At 46.7% G+C, this 16449-nt stretch overlaps 1 protein-coding gene across 8 annotated transcripts in view; it reads right to left on the reverse strand.

Annotated features, from left to right (window-relative positions):
• Positions 1-15607, reverse strand: part of ILDR2 (immunoglobulin like domain containing receptor 2) — a 35683-nt gene extending 20076 nt beyond the window's left edge. For 6 of the 8 annotated variants that reach the window (XM_057410514.1, XM_057410513.1, XM_057410512.1 and 3 more), the window contains exons 1-3: positions 15548-15607; positions 6526-6858; positions 5333-5452 (exon numbers count right to left, since the gene is read on the reverse strand). In XM_057410514.1, coding sequence (XP_057266497.1) covers positions 5333-5452; positions 6526-6858; positions 15548-15593 — 499 coding nt within the window. In that variant the 5' untranslated portion in view covers positions 15594-15607. Of the gene's footprint in view, positions 1-3892; positions 3960-5332; positions 5453-6525; positions 6859-13534; positions 13964-15547 lie in introns of those variants that run through there. The other 2 variants (XM_057410515.1, XM_057410516.1) reach the window with 2 other exon arrangements.
• Positions 15608-16449: the final 842 nt, after the last annotated feature.

The following is a 16449-nucleotide window of genomic DNA, read 5'->3' on the forward strand; positions in this document are numbered from 1 at the left end:
CAGCAGCACTGGGACCTCAGGAGGCAGCAGCTATAAAGGGAACTATTTCTTCCTCAGTGGTGGAAAAGCCAGCTGTGCCACAGCAAGAGGCCCCAGCACAGGACGCTGCCCTGAGGGGAGGCTGGAAAGCACATCAGAGATAGCGCGGCCCTTGTAACTCAGATACTTTTTCACAGAAGCTGCTGTGAGATTTACTGGGAGAGCACGGCTCTGCAATGAGTTCCTCTGTGCTCCCTCTGCTTGGAGTAAACTTTATCCTTTCTTCCCATCCTTCTCTTCATTTGGAGGGAGAAACAGCAGCAGCCCGTCGTGGAGATCAAAGTTTTAGCAGGCAACAAAGACCTCCGAGGAGGCTGTTGCCATGGCTACCTTGGTAATGGAGGTCTTTTAATCATGCCAGCCTCCTTTGTGAGCAGCTGGCAAGTAAGGAGGAAAAGAGGGGTAAAAAACCTTGGCAACAAGTAGCACTCCTAAATGGTGTGAAATAAATAACTAGGAATAGGCTGGGCCAGGACAAGGGGGATTGGGCCTGGATTACAAAACCAGCAGCACAGTGGCCCTGAGCAGGGCAGCGGCGCCCAGTGAGGACAGGATTTCGGTTTGGGGCTGGGAGGACACAAAAGCCTTTCCTGGATTTTTAAATGGAGGGCTCTCATGCCACTTCCATCACTTGCTGGCACTACCTGCCCTTGGTGACAAAGGCACAGCCCAAGGTTGGAGAGACCTCAGTGTGAAGTTGCTTACAGACACCTAGCTGGCCCAGATCTGTTCCTCTCATCCCCAACACATGGCCAACAGGACTGACATCCCTGCCAACTGCTGTGACCAGGTACTGGCTGAGATGCTACTGGCAGCTTTTCAGTAAAACAGAGCAAAATCCTAAAACCAACCTCTTGTAAGGGAAAATTCTGCCAAGGACTTCTCTGTCTCCGAAACTTTTATATTACAGACTCTCCTGGCACACAAGAGACTCCAAATCTGGCTATTTTTATGCCAGCTATTGAGTCACTTTGCTGAGTAAGAACTGCCTTATTAGCACTGCACACCATACACACACATCCTAATAGAGATGTATCCTCTCTGAAAGTCAACACACGTCTCTATTAGTACATTAATTACTATGCAATATGCTGTGTATATATCTACATTATTTCTTACCTATGGGTGTTAGACTTAATAGATTTTGGGTTTAGCCTTCATGGATATTGGCTGGTAATACAAACTACCAAAGATGTGAGTTTACCAAGGCTAAGTGCTAGCTGACTTCAGAAATTAACAAAAGCCTCAAGTGCTAACTGCTGTTATTTAAAGCCTAACAAAGGCAGAAGCTGAAGCTTCTAAAAGATTAATTATCAAATAATATTTCACTAATATATAATTTATGTAGTATTAGCTGCCAAATTGGATGGAAAACACAAGCAGGCAATAGCCATCTAGCAAAGCAAGTGGATCCCTAACCAAAGTATCAAACTGACAACTGGGATTAGCAGATCAGTTTCCTGCCTCTTCCAGGAATTCGACATATCCTTGGGAATGAAGCCTGTTCCATGACGCATGCCTAAGCTGCGTAAAATCTCATAATGCCAACCCTGCACGGACCTATGCATTTCAGGATAGTCAGCTGCGCCTACCTATCCCTAACAGCCACTGCCATGTAGCTGTACCAGCTTGTGAAGGAGCAGTATAGCTCCTTTCACAGGACCCTCACCTGATTAGTACATTCTGACCCTCAGGAAGGCTTACTGGGTTACATACAATCCCATGCAAGTAAGATAGTCTGCTTCCTGACGTGAGCTGGGTCACATGAAGCTAGGATGGGGTATCCACTGACCTGTACTTCTGATTCTGAGGTTACTCCAGGCACACAGCATCCACTGCACTGGTACCCTTGCAGTTCCCTTCAACAAAAGCTGCAATGAACAATTTTACTGAAGCTCACTGACATTCTCAGATAAAAAGCAGTAACACAGGGGCTGTGAAAACAACTTGATTAATAGCACTGTGCTTCAAGAAGCAGGACACACAGCTGCTAGCTACTAAGGTGGAAATGCAGACTTCCTTCAAAATAAGATTTGGCCTTTTTGATTCAATTGAGCATCACTTGACTCTTGCTGTGGAGCTGTTAAGCTCTGTACTAGTCTAGTACTGCTGCAGCAGAAGCACAGTTCTTATCAGTCATGCTAGACCCTGTTTGGAGATTCCAAATACCACTAAAATACAACTATTTTATAAAAGCATGATAACAATTTTTAGTTTAATTTTTTCCTCACTCTGCAGGAGGCTCACTACCAGCCAACCTCCTTCTGTGCTTCTGAGACACAGAGGTTACCACCCCTCTTCCCTTGCCTTCACTGATTCCATTAGAGAGGGTTAAAATCCCTGACTAAGCAAAACCTACTGAATGGTCCTTTCAGCAAAATACATAAGCACATGCTTAACATCAGGTATGCCTTATAAATCCTATCAGCCTTGCTGTGCACAAATGGATATAAATAAATGCTTATATGCTTTTCTGAAATAGGCCTGAAAGGAAGACAGCACATGGGATTCTCTGATTTTGTCCATCTGCTTTGCATGTCAACACCACATACCCAGGTGATAAAACTCAACATGCAATCCCATCGTGACCCAGGCCGACTTAAGTGAAGGACACTAAAGACTGCACTGGAAATCTGTGATTGCTTCCCTCAGGGAAAAAGAATACTGTAATTTTTTTGTGTTTTAGATTTTGCCTCAAGTTGTGAATAAAGCGACTTTTGATCAATTTTACCACTGTAATTCACTGTATAAAGCAGGATCCTCCACTTCTAGGTAAGGAGATTTCCTCTAATTTGTTCATGCTATAGGTATCCACCATTTTTGCTTCTCAGACCTTTCAAGGTTTCTAATACACTATACTAAACTGCCCTGTCCAACAGGATCTTTTCTAACCTAAACACACCTTTCAACTTGGAATTAATATGAAACTACTAGAAGGGATGCTTTCCTATTTCCTTTTCTGTTCTGATTTTCCTGTCTTCCCCCATTGATAGCATGAACCTCTGCTCTTTTCAATGTTCTAATTTATGCTTAAGTCATGCAGTAGCTCCAAAACAAGCAATGTCAATTATATTTGAAAGACCACTGTCAGCAGGGAACAAACAGCAATGTGCTGTGAGAACTGTTGTATCTTGCAGTGTATTTTGCAGACACTATCCTTCCACTGCTCCAACTGCTCTAACAGGGAGTCTGGGTTCACTGAAAGAGCAGCAAACAGCAAAACATCAAACAAAACCCTTTTACCACATGTCCCTTAGGACTGTAGAATTGCTCCAATCTTCATCTGTACTCACTGCCTCCCTCAAAGCAGTTGGATGGAATAAAAAAATGTCCCAGAAGATGCCAGAATGTTAAGAAATGGTATTTTCACCACTGGCTGCTTCCTCCATTAGCCATCAATGGGGAGAGGTAAATGAAAAGAAAGAAAAAAAATAAGAGCAAAGGGAAAAGGGAAGCGGGAAAGATTAAGGTGGGAACGGGAAGGGAGGGATGAAGGAGGGGATGAAAATGGGTAGGTAACCTGGAATCACTCTGAAAGCTGGAATATTGCCTCCATACACACTACCCAGGAAAAGGAAGACACACAAGCTGCACCAAGCAGCATGAGGCAGAACAAAGTATCCTTTCATGCTGCTGCCAAACTTGGGAGAGTGCTGCAAAAAGCACAGGGTCAGACCCACAGGCTGAACAGAAAAACAGATGTGGTCAAGCTACAGCCTAAGCTACGTGTTTCCTCCCACTGTAACTACAGCAAACTGGGGCCAGTGACATCATCAAGGAGAGGAGAGGACGTCTTTATTTTCCCTCCCACATAGTCTTCTGTACACACTGAAAAACAGATTCTTCCTGTTACCATGGCATTGTTTCATCACTGGTATCTGAGCAGAGTGTAGACACACAGAAGAGGAAGACACCAAATCCTGTACAGGAAGGTGAAGAAGGGACTAAATTCAGCAGCCATCACCACACAGTCACAGACAGCTCCTCTGGAGATGCTACGGAACAGCTACAACTGCCACCTGGTAGACAGAACATCACCTGAACTAACACAGTTCAGTCTTGGGCCTGTTATTAGCTAGCATATGATACACAGTCACACTGGGGATTTAGACAGGGCTGTGACACTTTTCTGGAGGGATCCATTCTCCAGCTGTCCACAGCTTGACTGACATCTGAAGGAGTAAGGATGGTACTGTCATAGTCACTCACCCATTCCATCTGGTTTACTTTGAGATGACAACTACAGCTCCAAGCATAAATGCCAATTAAACTCTGACCCTAGCCAGGAGAGTAGGGGCACTTGACAGACATGTTCTGTAGTATGCCTTTAGGTATCACCTAGACACCATAGATCCAAGCTTTTTCCTTCACAGATCGACAGGATCTGTAGACTCAAGAACCATGCAAGCAAACGGTGGTGTCAGCAGGTTTTAAGGTAAGTTTTGGAAAAACTCATCTTACTCTTCTGGGGCAGTCTAAGGGGCAAAGTACTAAAGCTGGCTCACCCAAGTGTCAACCAATGTCCCTGAAAGGCCCATTCCACTCCTCTTTTCTGCCCTAGTGGGAATGAGTGCTTTTCCGACCTTTACAGTGAGATGAACTGTGGAAGCTATCACTGAAAGCTAACCCTGCAAACAGGAAAGAAACTGATCCTGCTCACCATACTGCTCAAGGGATCTTAACAAAAACAGGGCCAAGCATGCAGCAAGGAGAACAGGTCCTTTTAGTGGCAGCACCAGCTTAGACCTGATTAAGGTGGCTGTGAAACTGCACCTCTAATTGAACAAGTATAATTATGGAAAGACAAAAATCTCCCATATTGACACACTCAAGCAGATAAAACACAGTGCTTCTTGACATCCTCACAGGTCAGCAGAAAGGGCGAAGGAAATGTTAAAAGACTGCAAAAAGCATACAATTTTATATCTTTTGGGTGTCTATTTCTAAGAGACTCTGAATCAAGTGTTCACTTTGCTGCAAGTTTATTGTTTTATGCCTTAAGAACAAGGGTTCTGATTTTCCACAGCCCTGCACTTTGCTGTAGTCATTTATGCCAGTGTAATGTGTTAGCAAGGTGGGTGTAAACATTACTATTCTGGTTTGGTAGCATTTGCCACCCTCTTTGTCTAGGTGTGAATGACTGCACAGGGTGCAAGGCAATGGTGAAAGTACTGTTTTACATAGATCTTACACCCAGAGTAATATGGTGCACAGATATGTAAAGAGAGCAAGAGTGCAGAAGGAAAGATATATCACCTATGTACTGAAAAAGCAACCTGACAAGAAGGTTTACCAAGCACAAGCAGTTCCACCGATTCTTCATTCTTGCCCTCCACATCATCCGGTGTGATAATAAGGCAGTAATAGAGCCCACTGTCTCCCCACATCAACTTCCCAATTTGAAGGTCTGCATCTGAAAGGCAAAAAAGAAAAGTCAGGCTTTCCTTCCAACACCTATGGGAAGAGTGAAGTGTTGAACGCACTGGGTCCATCTCTGTGCCCCAAATCCATTTCATTTCCTTACTAAGAAGGGGGGTTAACTTTATCCAGAATATCACAGTACTCAGGAAAAAAAAACAACAGGCTCTGTGGCTGGAGAAGACAGGTAATGCCACAAGAGACAGCTCACTCTGCAAGTCCAAAGAGCATAAGGGGTAATCAGTGTCACTCTCTGTCCTTCCTGATACTTGAGCTTGGGATCCAACAGTATTCTTGCCATGCAAGAAGTGCTTAGACAGTATCTCCTCCACAGCACTTCAGTCATCTGCTGAAGAGGTTACACAGAGACAAAGGAAAACACTCCCACTTGCTGAGGCTGATCACATACTCTCCACACGAGGGAGCCTCTACTTTGGGCTTGGTGGTCTCCCAAGCCAAGCAGAAGCCTTGTGCTTTTGAGGGACAAGGTTTCCCACACATCCTTCGAGACCAAATGTTTAAAGGACCCTGCAGCCCGCATGTCCACCCAACCTGACTTCACCCCATGAAAAACTCTTCCTTTCACACTGCTGAAGGTTGCATGGGTTTAGGTTCATGACAGCATAAGCTAGTGAAGTCCAGAGTTGAGCAAACACGAGATGTAGAATAACTTTGGTATTTCGGAACTGGTTAAAAAAATCAGTGAAGTTTGCAAGGAAGAGAAACCTAGTGCATGGAGACTGAACCTATACCTTTCTTGCTGGTGCTGCTTTGTTACGTAAAATCTATGCAGAGACCAATATGCAGAAGCCAGAAATAAAAACCTGTTCTTCAAAGGGAAAAGAATACTGTGTGAGGGCTGGAGAGCTACATGAAGTTATATGAAGGGATGCACCAAAGGAAATTAACTTTGGGTCTAGGATTGGTTGGCTATATCCTAAATGTCTGACATCCAGCAGGCTTTTCTAAGGGAGTGAATTGAACAATTTTACTACCAGCTTCCAGTATCCCAAATTGCCAAGGGTCCGTTCTAACCCGCAACAAGCATCACTGGGGTGGAAGAGTTACCGTGGACAATGCTGATGTCTCTTTCCTTATAGAAGTCCCCTATAGTCACAGCAGATCCTTGTTTGGAAGCCACAACTCGGACTGTCCTCCTGCTGTCCACACAGTCCAAATAGGGATCCCAGTCCAGGTTCCTCTTGCTCATCGTTTGTAAACCAGAAGTCGCCATCCCCAAAGCTTCTCCCACTCGGTCCTGGCAGTACGATTTAAACCTCCACTGCACGACAGCTGGTTGGGTAGAAGAAGTGGAGAAATGGCAGCGAAGCAGAGCAGGCTGAAACAACATGGCCACCTTCTTCTTCTCAGGCATGGTAACCTGCAAGCCTTCCACTTCAGCTAAAAGACAAAAGCATGAGAGTCATATGCCTTGGCATTACCCGAAGAGGAAGCTACTGCATTTTATCATAGCACCATTTTCCCCACGTACATAAAATTAAACTATCCATCTGTTTCAGGTGCTAGGGTGCGATAACTCCTCAAGCATAGGTATTGGCAGCAGAAGTTTGCTTTTTTCATAGCCTACAGCCACAGGGAAAAATACAGCACGATGGGGCTAAACACTCAAATGTAATATCTTTATGCTTTATAGATAACCTAGCCCAGTGGCATGACGACTCATGGCTTCTGTGGCAGGTACACAGACAAGGAAGAGGTGTTTTAGGGATGGCCACACTTTGCTTCTACAGCAGGTCTGCCAAGGGGCCAGATCCTGAGTTCACAGCAATCCCAATGCAGAATAAGTGAGCCCCCTCACAATTCTGGTGGCATCATAGCTCCTCTCTGAAAGTCAGGCAGCATGCAGTGCCTGGCCCAGCCCGTGGTGCACGGGTGCCCAGCTGGTGGTGCTTGCTCTGCCAAACTCTAGAAGTGCATGAAGGAGTGGATCCAGAATCACACAGCTCCTGCCAGGCCTGGCGTATAGCACTGAGAGAAACTGCTCTATGTGGGAGATGCAGAGAAAAATGGCCCAAACACTGAAGTTTGTCATATTCCCAGGGAGGAGATGGATCTCAAAACCCAATCTTTATCTACCAGCTACAGGAGAGCTGCTGCCCAGAGCTGACATATTTAAGCCTTGGAGAAGACGCATGGGAATGCTCCTACATCCTTGTGTAGCTTAGAGAAAAGCCAAGAGCAATGCCAGCATAGAGCTCTCAGGAGAATGAGGTACTTCATCCACCTACAGAGGAATGGCCAAAACCTCGCATGCATGTCCTGCATTGCTTCCCTTCTCCTTGTGCTGCACAGCAATGACTGAGAGCACTTACACATGCTGGAATACATTCTGACACTTCCCCAGGCAGGGATGTGCAGCCTGTGAAACAGCCCAGGCCAGGGGCAAGGAGAGAGCAACTAAGAGGAAGTTTCTAACCAGAGGTGTTTTCTGCAGCTGAGGGGCAGCAGTACCTGATGGTGGAGGTTCATACGAGAAATGGGATCCAGTTTCAGTACAGGAAATTATGATGGCAGCTCCCTACATGCAATTACCCACATCCCAGGGCCCAGAGCAGTGCACAGCGAAAAAGGGGACAAGACACAAGGAAACATGCAAGAGAATAAAGCAGAAGAATGTGTTTACGCAACATGAAGAGGGACTTATGGACTTTAGGGGAAGCTAAGGGAGGAATCGAAAGACAGGACAAAAAAAACATTCCTGATGTTGGGAAACAGAAGCAGAGAAGGGCAAAAGCAGAGAAAGAAGAGTAAGTATAAAGTATCAGGTTAAGTATAGGAAGCAGAAGGATAGGCAGGGTGACAATCATGGAATGTCATGTTTAACCAAGAAGCTTATGTTCAGCTGGAAGAAGCTGAAGAAGGGCCCTGGAAGGGCTGTCTCTGAAGGGCTGGAGCCAGGTTGCAAATTAAGAAATGATGTAGAGAGGAGAGGAAATAGAGTCAGCAAAAATAAACCACCCGCTCCAGAAAGCAGGGATGAAAAGGAGATGGAAGTTGGCAAAAGAAAATGATATGACAGGAGATATCTTTGGGATGGGGAAAAAAAAAAAAAAAAAGTAGACTCAAGTACTGGAGCTTAAAGCAGAGAGAGAGCCATATATGTATCAATGGTATAACAGCCAGCATGAAGGGACAAGATCAAGTTGGAGACAGCCACAGACCTGAAAAGTAAAAGCAAGAAAGAGATTCATGATCAGAAGTCAAAATCAAAGGAAAGTGAAGAGGCTGGACCAAGAATGAATATTCATTTCAACAAATTATCAGAGTCCAAACCAAAAATCACAATGAAGTCAGGGGATAAAAACACAGTATGGAAAGAACCTAGTGGAAAGCACATTGCAGAGAGGCAAGACAGTCACTGATAATAACAAAGACTTAGCGATCTAGGCAGGATTTGATCCTGGGGACTGCTGTGTGAAGGCTTACAGTGCAGAAGGGTGCTATGGCGTTTGCAGAGGGATGCATTACACTACCCACATCGTACTTACGCCATGTGAAAGCAACACAGGAGATGTCATTACTTCTGCCAGAAGTGCCTGGACCTGAATCCAAACACCGTTAAGTGTGGGTGATCTCCAGAGTACCACAAAACACAGGTGAGGTCCCAACAAGATGCTGCCACAGGAGAGGCAGTAGCATTAGGCAGCTCCTCCACTTTCCCAAGGAACAGGTAGAGAGGTAACTCCTTTTCCCAGGGACTAGAGGGGCAGAAACATGGGGGCTACATGGCACTAAGAAAATGTCACCACTTGCTTCCCAAGGTGAACCAAGCAGTGATGTCTTATTCTTTCCTCTCCAGAGACCTGTGCTTCCCAGGTTGTATCTGAATGCAAGACACTTGACAAGCACCTTGAACAAATGGGTCCAGGTGAGACCTTCATCTGGCAACTCTATGCCTGACCCCATGCAGCCTGTGGCCAAAGCCAGCTTGTGACGTGAGCTGATCGATCAGGTGACTCATCATGTTACTGCAGCTTCAGGGACAAAAGAGTGACACAATGAATATTTAAATCTTTCCCTTGTGAACAAAGTATGCTGCTTACTAAACACAGTGCTTTCAGCTAAAAATGCACCACAGCCTTCCTTCCCTCTTAATGAGATTTATGAGTTTGGCAAGCCAGGGACTGCTTTACTAAATGATTAACTGAGCTTTAGCAAATTCTCATCTAACTTTCTCCACCCACCCTCATGTGAATATCTATTTCAAAAAAAGCAAAGCAGTTGGGAAAACACAGAAACTCTTTTTCTACCCAAAATCATTTGGGAAATGTGCAGTGAATTATCTGGCATCTTCTATATTCTATCCCAAACTCTTTATTAACATTTGAAGTATTATTTTCAGATTCTTTCCAGAAATAGTATTTTAGGAGCAACATAGTGCCTCCGATTGAGAGACTGGAGCAGTGGAAACTCTATTTAAGTCAAATTATATATAATTATGGCTGAACTGGGAAATTATACACCTGTTACTTCCTCCGCCAAAAAAAAAGTGTCAGAATCGATTCATGTAGTACGTCACTGCTGTAACAGCATCCATCAAAAGGGCCACCAGGATATTCAGCTGCCTGAAGACAAGATGGTGGATTTACAACCATCGTACTTCTTTGTCTAGTTTAGTACAAGGACTAAAAAGAAACTGAATTGTGCTCTGCTGTTTTGACTAATGCAGCCAGAGCAAGATAAGCCCTTATTTCAAAAGCATCATGGAAATGTACTTCTTGCACTCCAAAGAAGCAACCTGTTCATCGTGAATTTCATGATGTTTGAACTTTCACAAGAAAAATCTAACCCTAATCATGAGAGTAGTCTCATAAATACATGACAATTTTGATTACCTTTTTTCTGTTCTCCTAAATCCCCAGAGAAAGGTCTGCAAATATTAATCAAGTGCATCTTAAAAACAACAGATATACTTCCTCTCAAAGAATAAAAGGATCCACCGGTTTGTGTATCTGGGCATGTGTATACACTCCCAGAGAAAGAGCTTAAAAATAATCATGCTTCAGAAACATAATTGCATGGGGTTTGTCTGTTTCTCATTGGCAAAGTATATTTGTCTCCTTTCTCTGATTCTTTTCCTGAACCGTCCTCAGATTATGCATTCAAACTATGCAATCAACATTATGCACAAGCTATCACTAATACGTTCTAGTGGTGATTAAAGAGAATTCCAGGAAGTGATTATAAAGGGGATATTGATATGGGCACATTTGAGCCTTGTGAGCCTGATCTTCATAAGCAACTTCCACGAGCAAGAGAAGGCAACTGAGAGGTGGTAACTTAGGCTCTTGCTTTTCAGTTGCCCCTGGAGAAGCCTCCCTGAGGCTAGATGAATCCTAGGAAGATTTAGCTTCAAAACCTAGCTTTAAGTTAGCCCTTTTGAATAGAATCAAGAATCATGGAATGGTTTGGGGTGGAAGGAACCTTTAAAGATGATGTAGTTAGAAAAGGGTTGATCAGAAGCACTAATGCCTGTAAATAGTGGCAAGGCCAAACACTGTAGTTCAGTGTAACAAGTCTCAGACTGCATCCTTCTGGCATGTAAGATTTGAGTCCAAGAGAAGGCAGCACACATTACTCTTCAGGTCAGCACGGGTGTCCGTATCTGCTGATACATCCTATCTCTTTCTTTGCTATTACTTGGCTCATTCTACCACTTGCCTGAGACACTAAAGCTGATGCTGTGAAACCACAGAAATTACACCCTCCAATTTTATGCAACTTTCTCGATAGGACTGGCAGTTGTGCACAAAGAATGGAAGTCCTCATGCCCTCAGCCATGCACCTCTGGAAAACTATTCCTAGACTATACCTAAGGGCTTTGGCAGAAAAGCATACATTCATTGGTAAGAGGTAGTGCTCCTAGGGTCGTTTGTATCACTTCCCCACACAAAAAATGCTGAGCTAGGAGATGCTGTATCTTTTTCTGCACCTCGGCTACTATGCGTAAATAAAACTGTTCTTTCCCCCATTGCTGAATACAGACATACCATTCCAGGAAATGGAAGATCTGGACTTTGAAAAGTCAAAGATGATAAACAGATGTGTAAACAGGTGACTGGAGAGCCAGCGGGATCACTGAGATTGTATTGTACAGATTCTTGCCTACGCATGCTGGACTAAATCCAATCTACGCAATTTATTAACAAAAGCCATCACCATCAGATTATGTTGAGTGGTTTATGGGAAATTATTGGATGCCTTGGATTGGTTCCTATCAGACATGTGTTCTTAGCAACCTGGCATCTAATTGTCAACTTCTTTTAGCTAGCAAGAAACCAATGCCTAACTAGGTCAGCAGCATGGCACTGCTTTTTACAGCTCCATAGCAAACCCGAAAATTTCAGCTCCCTACCTGCTTAACCTGGAAAGGGGCAAAACCAAAGCACTCAGAGAAAAGCACAACCTTGCACACCCAGCACTCACAGCATAGAACCTCAAAACAGAACACTCCATGTAGGACATGGCCCAGACTCTTCAAACTGACTGCAGCAGGCTTTTTTTTTTGCTCTCCCCATTCTCTGTGATGCTGTCCTCCATGCTCCTGACTTCTCTAAGGAAGTACACAGCCCTGAAATGTCAGAAACTGTGTAAGGGCTTCCCCAAGATCTCAGGACATTCCACAGGCTTTCCTAGGTATTGGGGCCTCTACACCAGCTTTCCTGCACTCATTATACTCTTTAACTACCTGCCCCTTTCACACATTCACAAAAGTCACCCTGGATGCTTTCAGGTGAATTATCTCAGCTTTGGCCACGAGATCAAATCCACCTTGTCTGAAAAGCTGTTAGAATTGTCACGTGGCTCCTAGTTTACAGACTTGGTTCAGCATCCCAGAAATCACTCCCAAAACTATCACTCAGCAACTGGTCACCACTAACTTTTGAGAAAGAAATGAGAAGAGTCTCTCCAAACCTTGTAGTACCAAGCCTGTCTTTGGGATAGCACTGGGACTTCCACTGCTGGCAGTCCTGCTCAAGGTGATCTCAAAGGAGTAAAAAGTAAAAAAAGTATGAGATTTCTTCCCAGTTACATGCTGTGTGCCGCCAGTCAAGGAAGTCTAATGAACACTTTAACTCAAGGCAGATAAAACAGTCCATCCGTTTCCCTGTCTTCCCAAGAAGTCTCTTCTGCTGGCCAGGAAACAGGAAAGCACAACTGCGCTCCAGCATGCCCCCTCTGCCTGCTCTCCTAAACTGTGGCTGAGAAAGCAAAGGTAAATCTACCCACCTTTGTAGTGTACCATTGCATTGCTGAAAAACTGCTTAACAGGAAGAGAAGATCACATTTTAATGTGAACAGTCTTCTAAGGGTCATCTTTCCAAGCTTATCCTGAGTCATGAATCAGAAAAATAAAACGTGCTCTGCTTGTTCTATAGGTAAAACTGGAGTTCAGTCTTCACTTCTCTCTAGTTTTAAATCATTAGGAATTGCAGCTTTCATACGAATAATGGTAAATAAGAGGGGAGGATTCGTTCCAGAATCAAGATGCAGTTGGTGATTTACAAGAACCAGCTTTATACGGGAGCTTAAGGATACTTGGCAAATTGTACCTTCTTTTTCTAGAATGAGAACACAGTCCCACACATACTTAAACCCATGTCACTCCACAGGAAGGAATAAAGGGTGACCATCCCTTTGCTGTTGTTACTCAAGCACCAGCTTTAGGCACGTGGGAAAGCAGGGCAGGAGGATGAGAAGCCAAACCAAAACCACTGCATCTCACACAGATTTTTTTGAAATTCCAGTGAGAAGTCACAATGCACAAAACAAAACAAAAGATAAATGCAGGAGCCAAAAATTAAAGACAAACAAAGGACTGAGAAGAATTCATGCTAGGAGGAAAGGAACCGTGAGGGCTTGTTAGACATTTCTCAGTCCACCTCAAAGAGGGAGGAGGGGAGAGAAGGGGGCGAAAGCCTCTTGCTGCCTTTTGTTTCCCTGCTTCCTCCCCATTTTCTACTCTGTGTCTTACCCTGGCCCCTGCACTTCCCAACCCCCACTTCTCTTTTCCCAGAGTGGAGTGTACCACTCGGGATGGATTAGGGCTCCCTACCTTACTGCAGACCTTTCATTCCTTCGCACAGCCACTGTGGAGAGGAGAACCTTGAATCCATGTTTGCTAGCCTCTCTCCCTTTTCTGTACACACACATAGACGCTCACACTCACACACACACCTTTACTTGTTTGCCTTCCCCCAGTCATGGAAGACGACGGCAGCGCGGGCTCCATCGCTGGGCGGCAGCGGCAAGAGGCTGGAGGGCAGCGAGCGGATATTGGCTGCCTCCCTCTCTCAGCACACGGCTGCAGCTAACCTGTTGCCTGCCAGAAGCCTTTGCCTGCCTGCGGCTGACAGCACCAGCAGCAGGCAAATCTGTCTCCAAGTCCAGGACTAGAGGAAATTGGAAGGTTTTCCTACTGCAGCGATACCTCTCTCTGCATGCTTCAAACAGCGGTAGCTGCCGGTAATCATTAACTACTTTTAATGGAGGGAGAAAGGTGTCAACAGCCCAGCCTTTCAGCTTGACGGAAAAGTCCTGACATGTCCAGATAATGCTCTTTAAAAAGAGCGAGGAATGTAATGTCAAGTTTATCTTTACCCTATACTCCTCCTACCAGTCCCCCTATGTTATTTCTCAGCATACCACTATGGCTAGTAGGAAAACAGTGGTAGCTGTGGAAGGGCTGAACTACAGACCAACTCAGTGAAGTGGGATACGTTTGGAACCAGCCAAACGGCAGGGAGGGAGGCAAGAAAGGAGAATGAGCTAGGAGCTGCCAAAGCCCCGATGCGGCCATGAAACCCTGGAAGGGAACAGTAGGCAGGCACTGGTGTTGAAGATGACTCAGAGTGCAAAAGCAAGTTGCAAAAGCAAGGAAAGTGGTAGGTGGGTGGTGGGAGAGAGGTGTTATGACTAAGAGCCGAATTTACTGCTTGTGAATCCTAAATCTGAATAGGAAGAGGGAAAAGGCTGAGGGTTTTTTTCTTTTTTTTTTGGGCGGGGGGGGGGGGGGGGGTGGGTTTGGTTTTGGTTTTGTGGGATACACTGGTGGTGGTAGGAAATAAATGCCACTTAATCCAAGTGTGTCTGCTGCTTCTTTCAGCCTGTAACCTGCCTGCCTAAAACCAGCCTGCTGAAGCTTTTCCTAAGGAATGCTCCTGCCTGTGCCTGGATGCTGCACCAGCTCACAGGAGTTAGCAGATCCTGTTTCTCCCTGATTCCCTGCCGCTCTTATTCTGCCGTAAACCCTACCCTCTCTTTTCCTTGTTATCCAGTTTTTAGATCCAGCTCCTTTTCAGCTTGTTCCCTCTCCCCTCCTCCTTGCTTAGGAAGGGCTAGCTCGACGTCTTAGGGAGCCAGCCGGGCAGGAGGTGGCCGGTAAGCTGCGCTATCGAGCGGGAGTCCCGTCCTGGGCTCAAAGGCCTATGCTGTGCATACTACACCATCACTAGCACAGCCGGATTCTGCCCCTCCCGGGCAGCCCCCTTCTCTCACACCTGTGTCAAAAGGAATGCGCGTCCAGGACACCGGGAAAGGAGAAGTTCCTGCAATTGTTCCCGGCCCGGCGTGGGAGCCGAGGGCTGTCGACATCCCCCCTGAACCGCAGCCAAGGACGCTCCGGCCTCCCCCTGCTCTCCTGCTGCCTCCCCCTGCTCTCCTGCTGCCTCCCCCTGCTCTCCTGCTGCCTCCCCGGGCTAGCTCCCACCTTCCCAGCCACACAGCGCTCCTCCCTCCCTTAGCGCCGCGGTAAACACTGGCCCAACCGCCCCCCGCGGGCAGCAGCGCCGGTGCCCTGAGGACCTGTCCTCTTCCGCCCGGGTAGGAGGCGCCGGCTGCCTCCCCCCATCCCCAGCGAATCCAGCGCTCTCCTCGAAGTGTCCGCAAACTGCACGGCGGTACGCTCCCGAAAAGCCTCCCCCGGCCGGCTCCCTCCACAGTCTGCCGCGGCACATCCCCAAACCTCCCGTTCTCATCCTAGAGAAAGACGTAAAGCCCGCCGAGCAAGGCGCAGCAAAAAGCACGTCGGGGCCACCGAGACACCCGCGGCCAGCAGCCCCCGCCCTACCTGCTAGCCACAGAAGGACGATCCAGCCCAGAATGTGCCCATCCATCTTCCCGCTGGCCCGGGCGGGCGGGCGGCAAGCGCGGGGCGGGGGCGCGCCAGGGCGGGCACGACCATGCCGAGGGGCGGTGGGAGAGGCCCAGGGGGCGGCCCCGGCCGGCGCGCCCGCAGCAGCCTCCCCTCGGAGCCTGCCGGGCTGGCGGCGAGCGTTCGTGCTGTGTGCCTCCGCTCTTCCCCTGCTGCCGGCCCCTGCGGCGGGGGGGGGCACTTGTCGAGGCCGGCCCCGCAGCTGCCCGGGCGGGGGGCAGCTTCCCGAAACTGCTTCCCTAGTACGCTTCCCCTGCCAAAGGCACGTTGCGATTGCCAGGTGCTGCCGGGGGAGGGGGGCGGAGCTCGCCTCGGCTTGCGGGCACATCGGCACGTTTCTCTGCAATTCCTTCAAGCCCCTCGCTTCTGCCCCGTCCGGCTTTACAACTTCACTAGTGAACTCTGGGAAATGTCCACTGCGATCATCTGTCCTCCCCGAGTTTAACAAATGTATGCCTCGGGAAATGAATGTAGACAGTTCCAATGAGGAATTTCCCTGGGGTTTCCACTTTCAGCATGGGCACTGATGCAACTAATTACTGTAATTTTAGATTAAGATATGGCTTTGAGCAACCTGGTGTAGTGGACAGTGTCCTTGCCTGTGGCAGGAGGGCTGGAACTAGATGATCTTAAGGTCCTTTCCAACCGAACCGATTCTATGATGTTATGATTCTAATCCAACCCATTTATGATATAATTTTAGATGAAAAGGAAATATTCTGGCTGTTAACGATGGACAGCTAAGTTGTGGGGTGTTAAATTTTCATGCCACCATGACACTGGAAGGGGGTGGAAGTATTTTTGGAGGAAGGGCACAG

This window comes from Pezoporus wallicus, unplaced genomic scaffold (assembly GCF_028554395.1).
Source record: "Pezoporus wallicus isolate ANWC-B61680 ecotype Strahan unplaced genomic scaffold, APGP_CSIRO_Pwel_v1 contig_229, whole genome shotgun sequence".
Taxonomy (NCBI): domain Eukaryota; kingdom Metazoa; phylum Chordata; class Aves; order Psittaciformes; family Psittacidae; genus Pezoporus; species Pezoporus wallicus.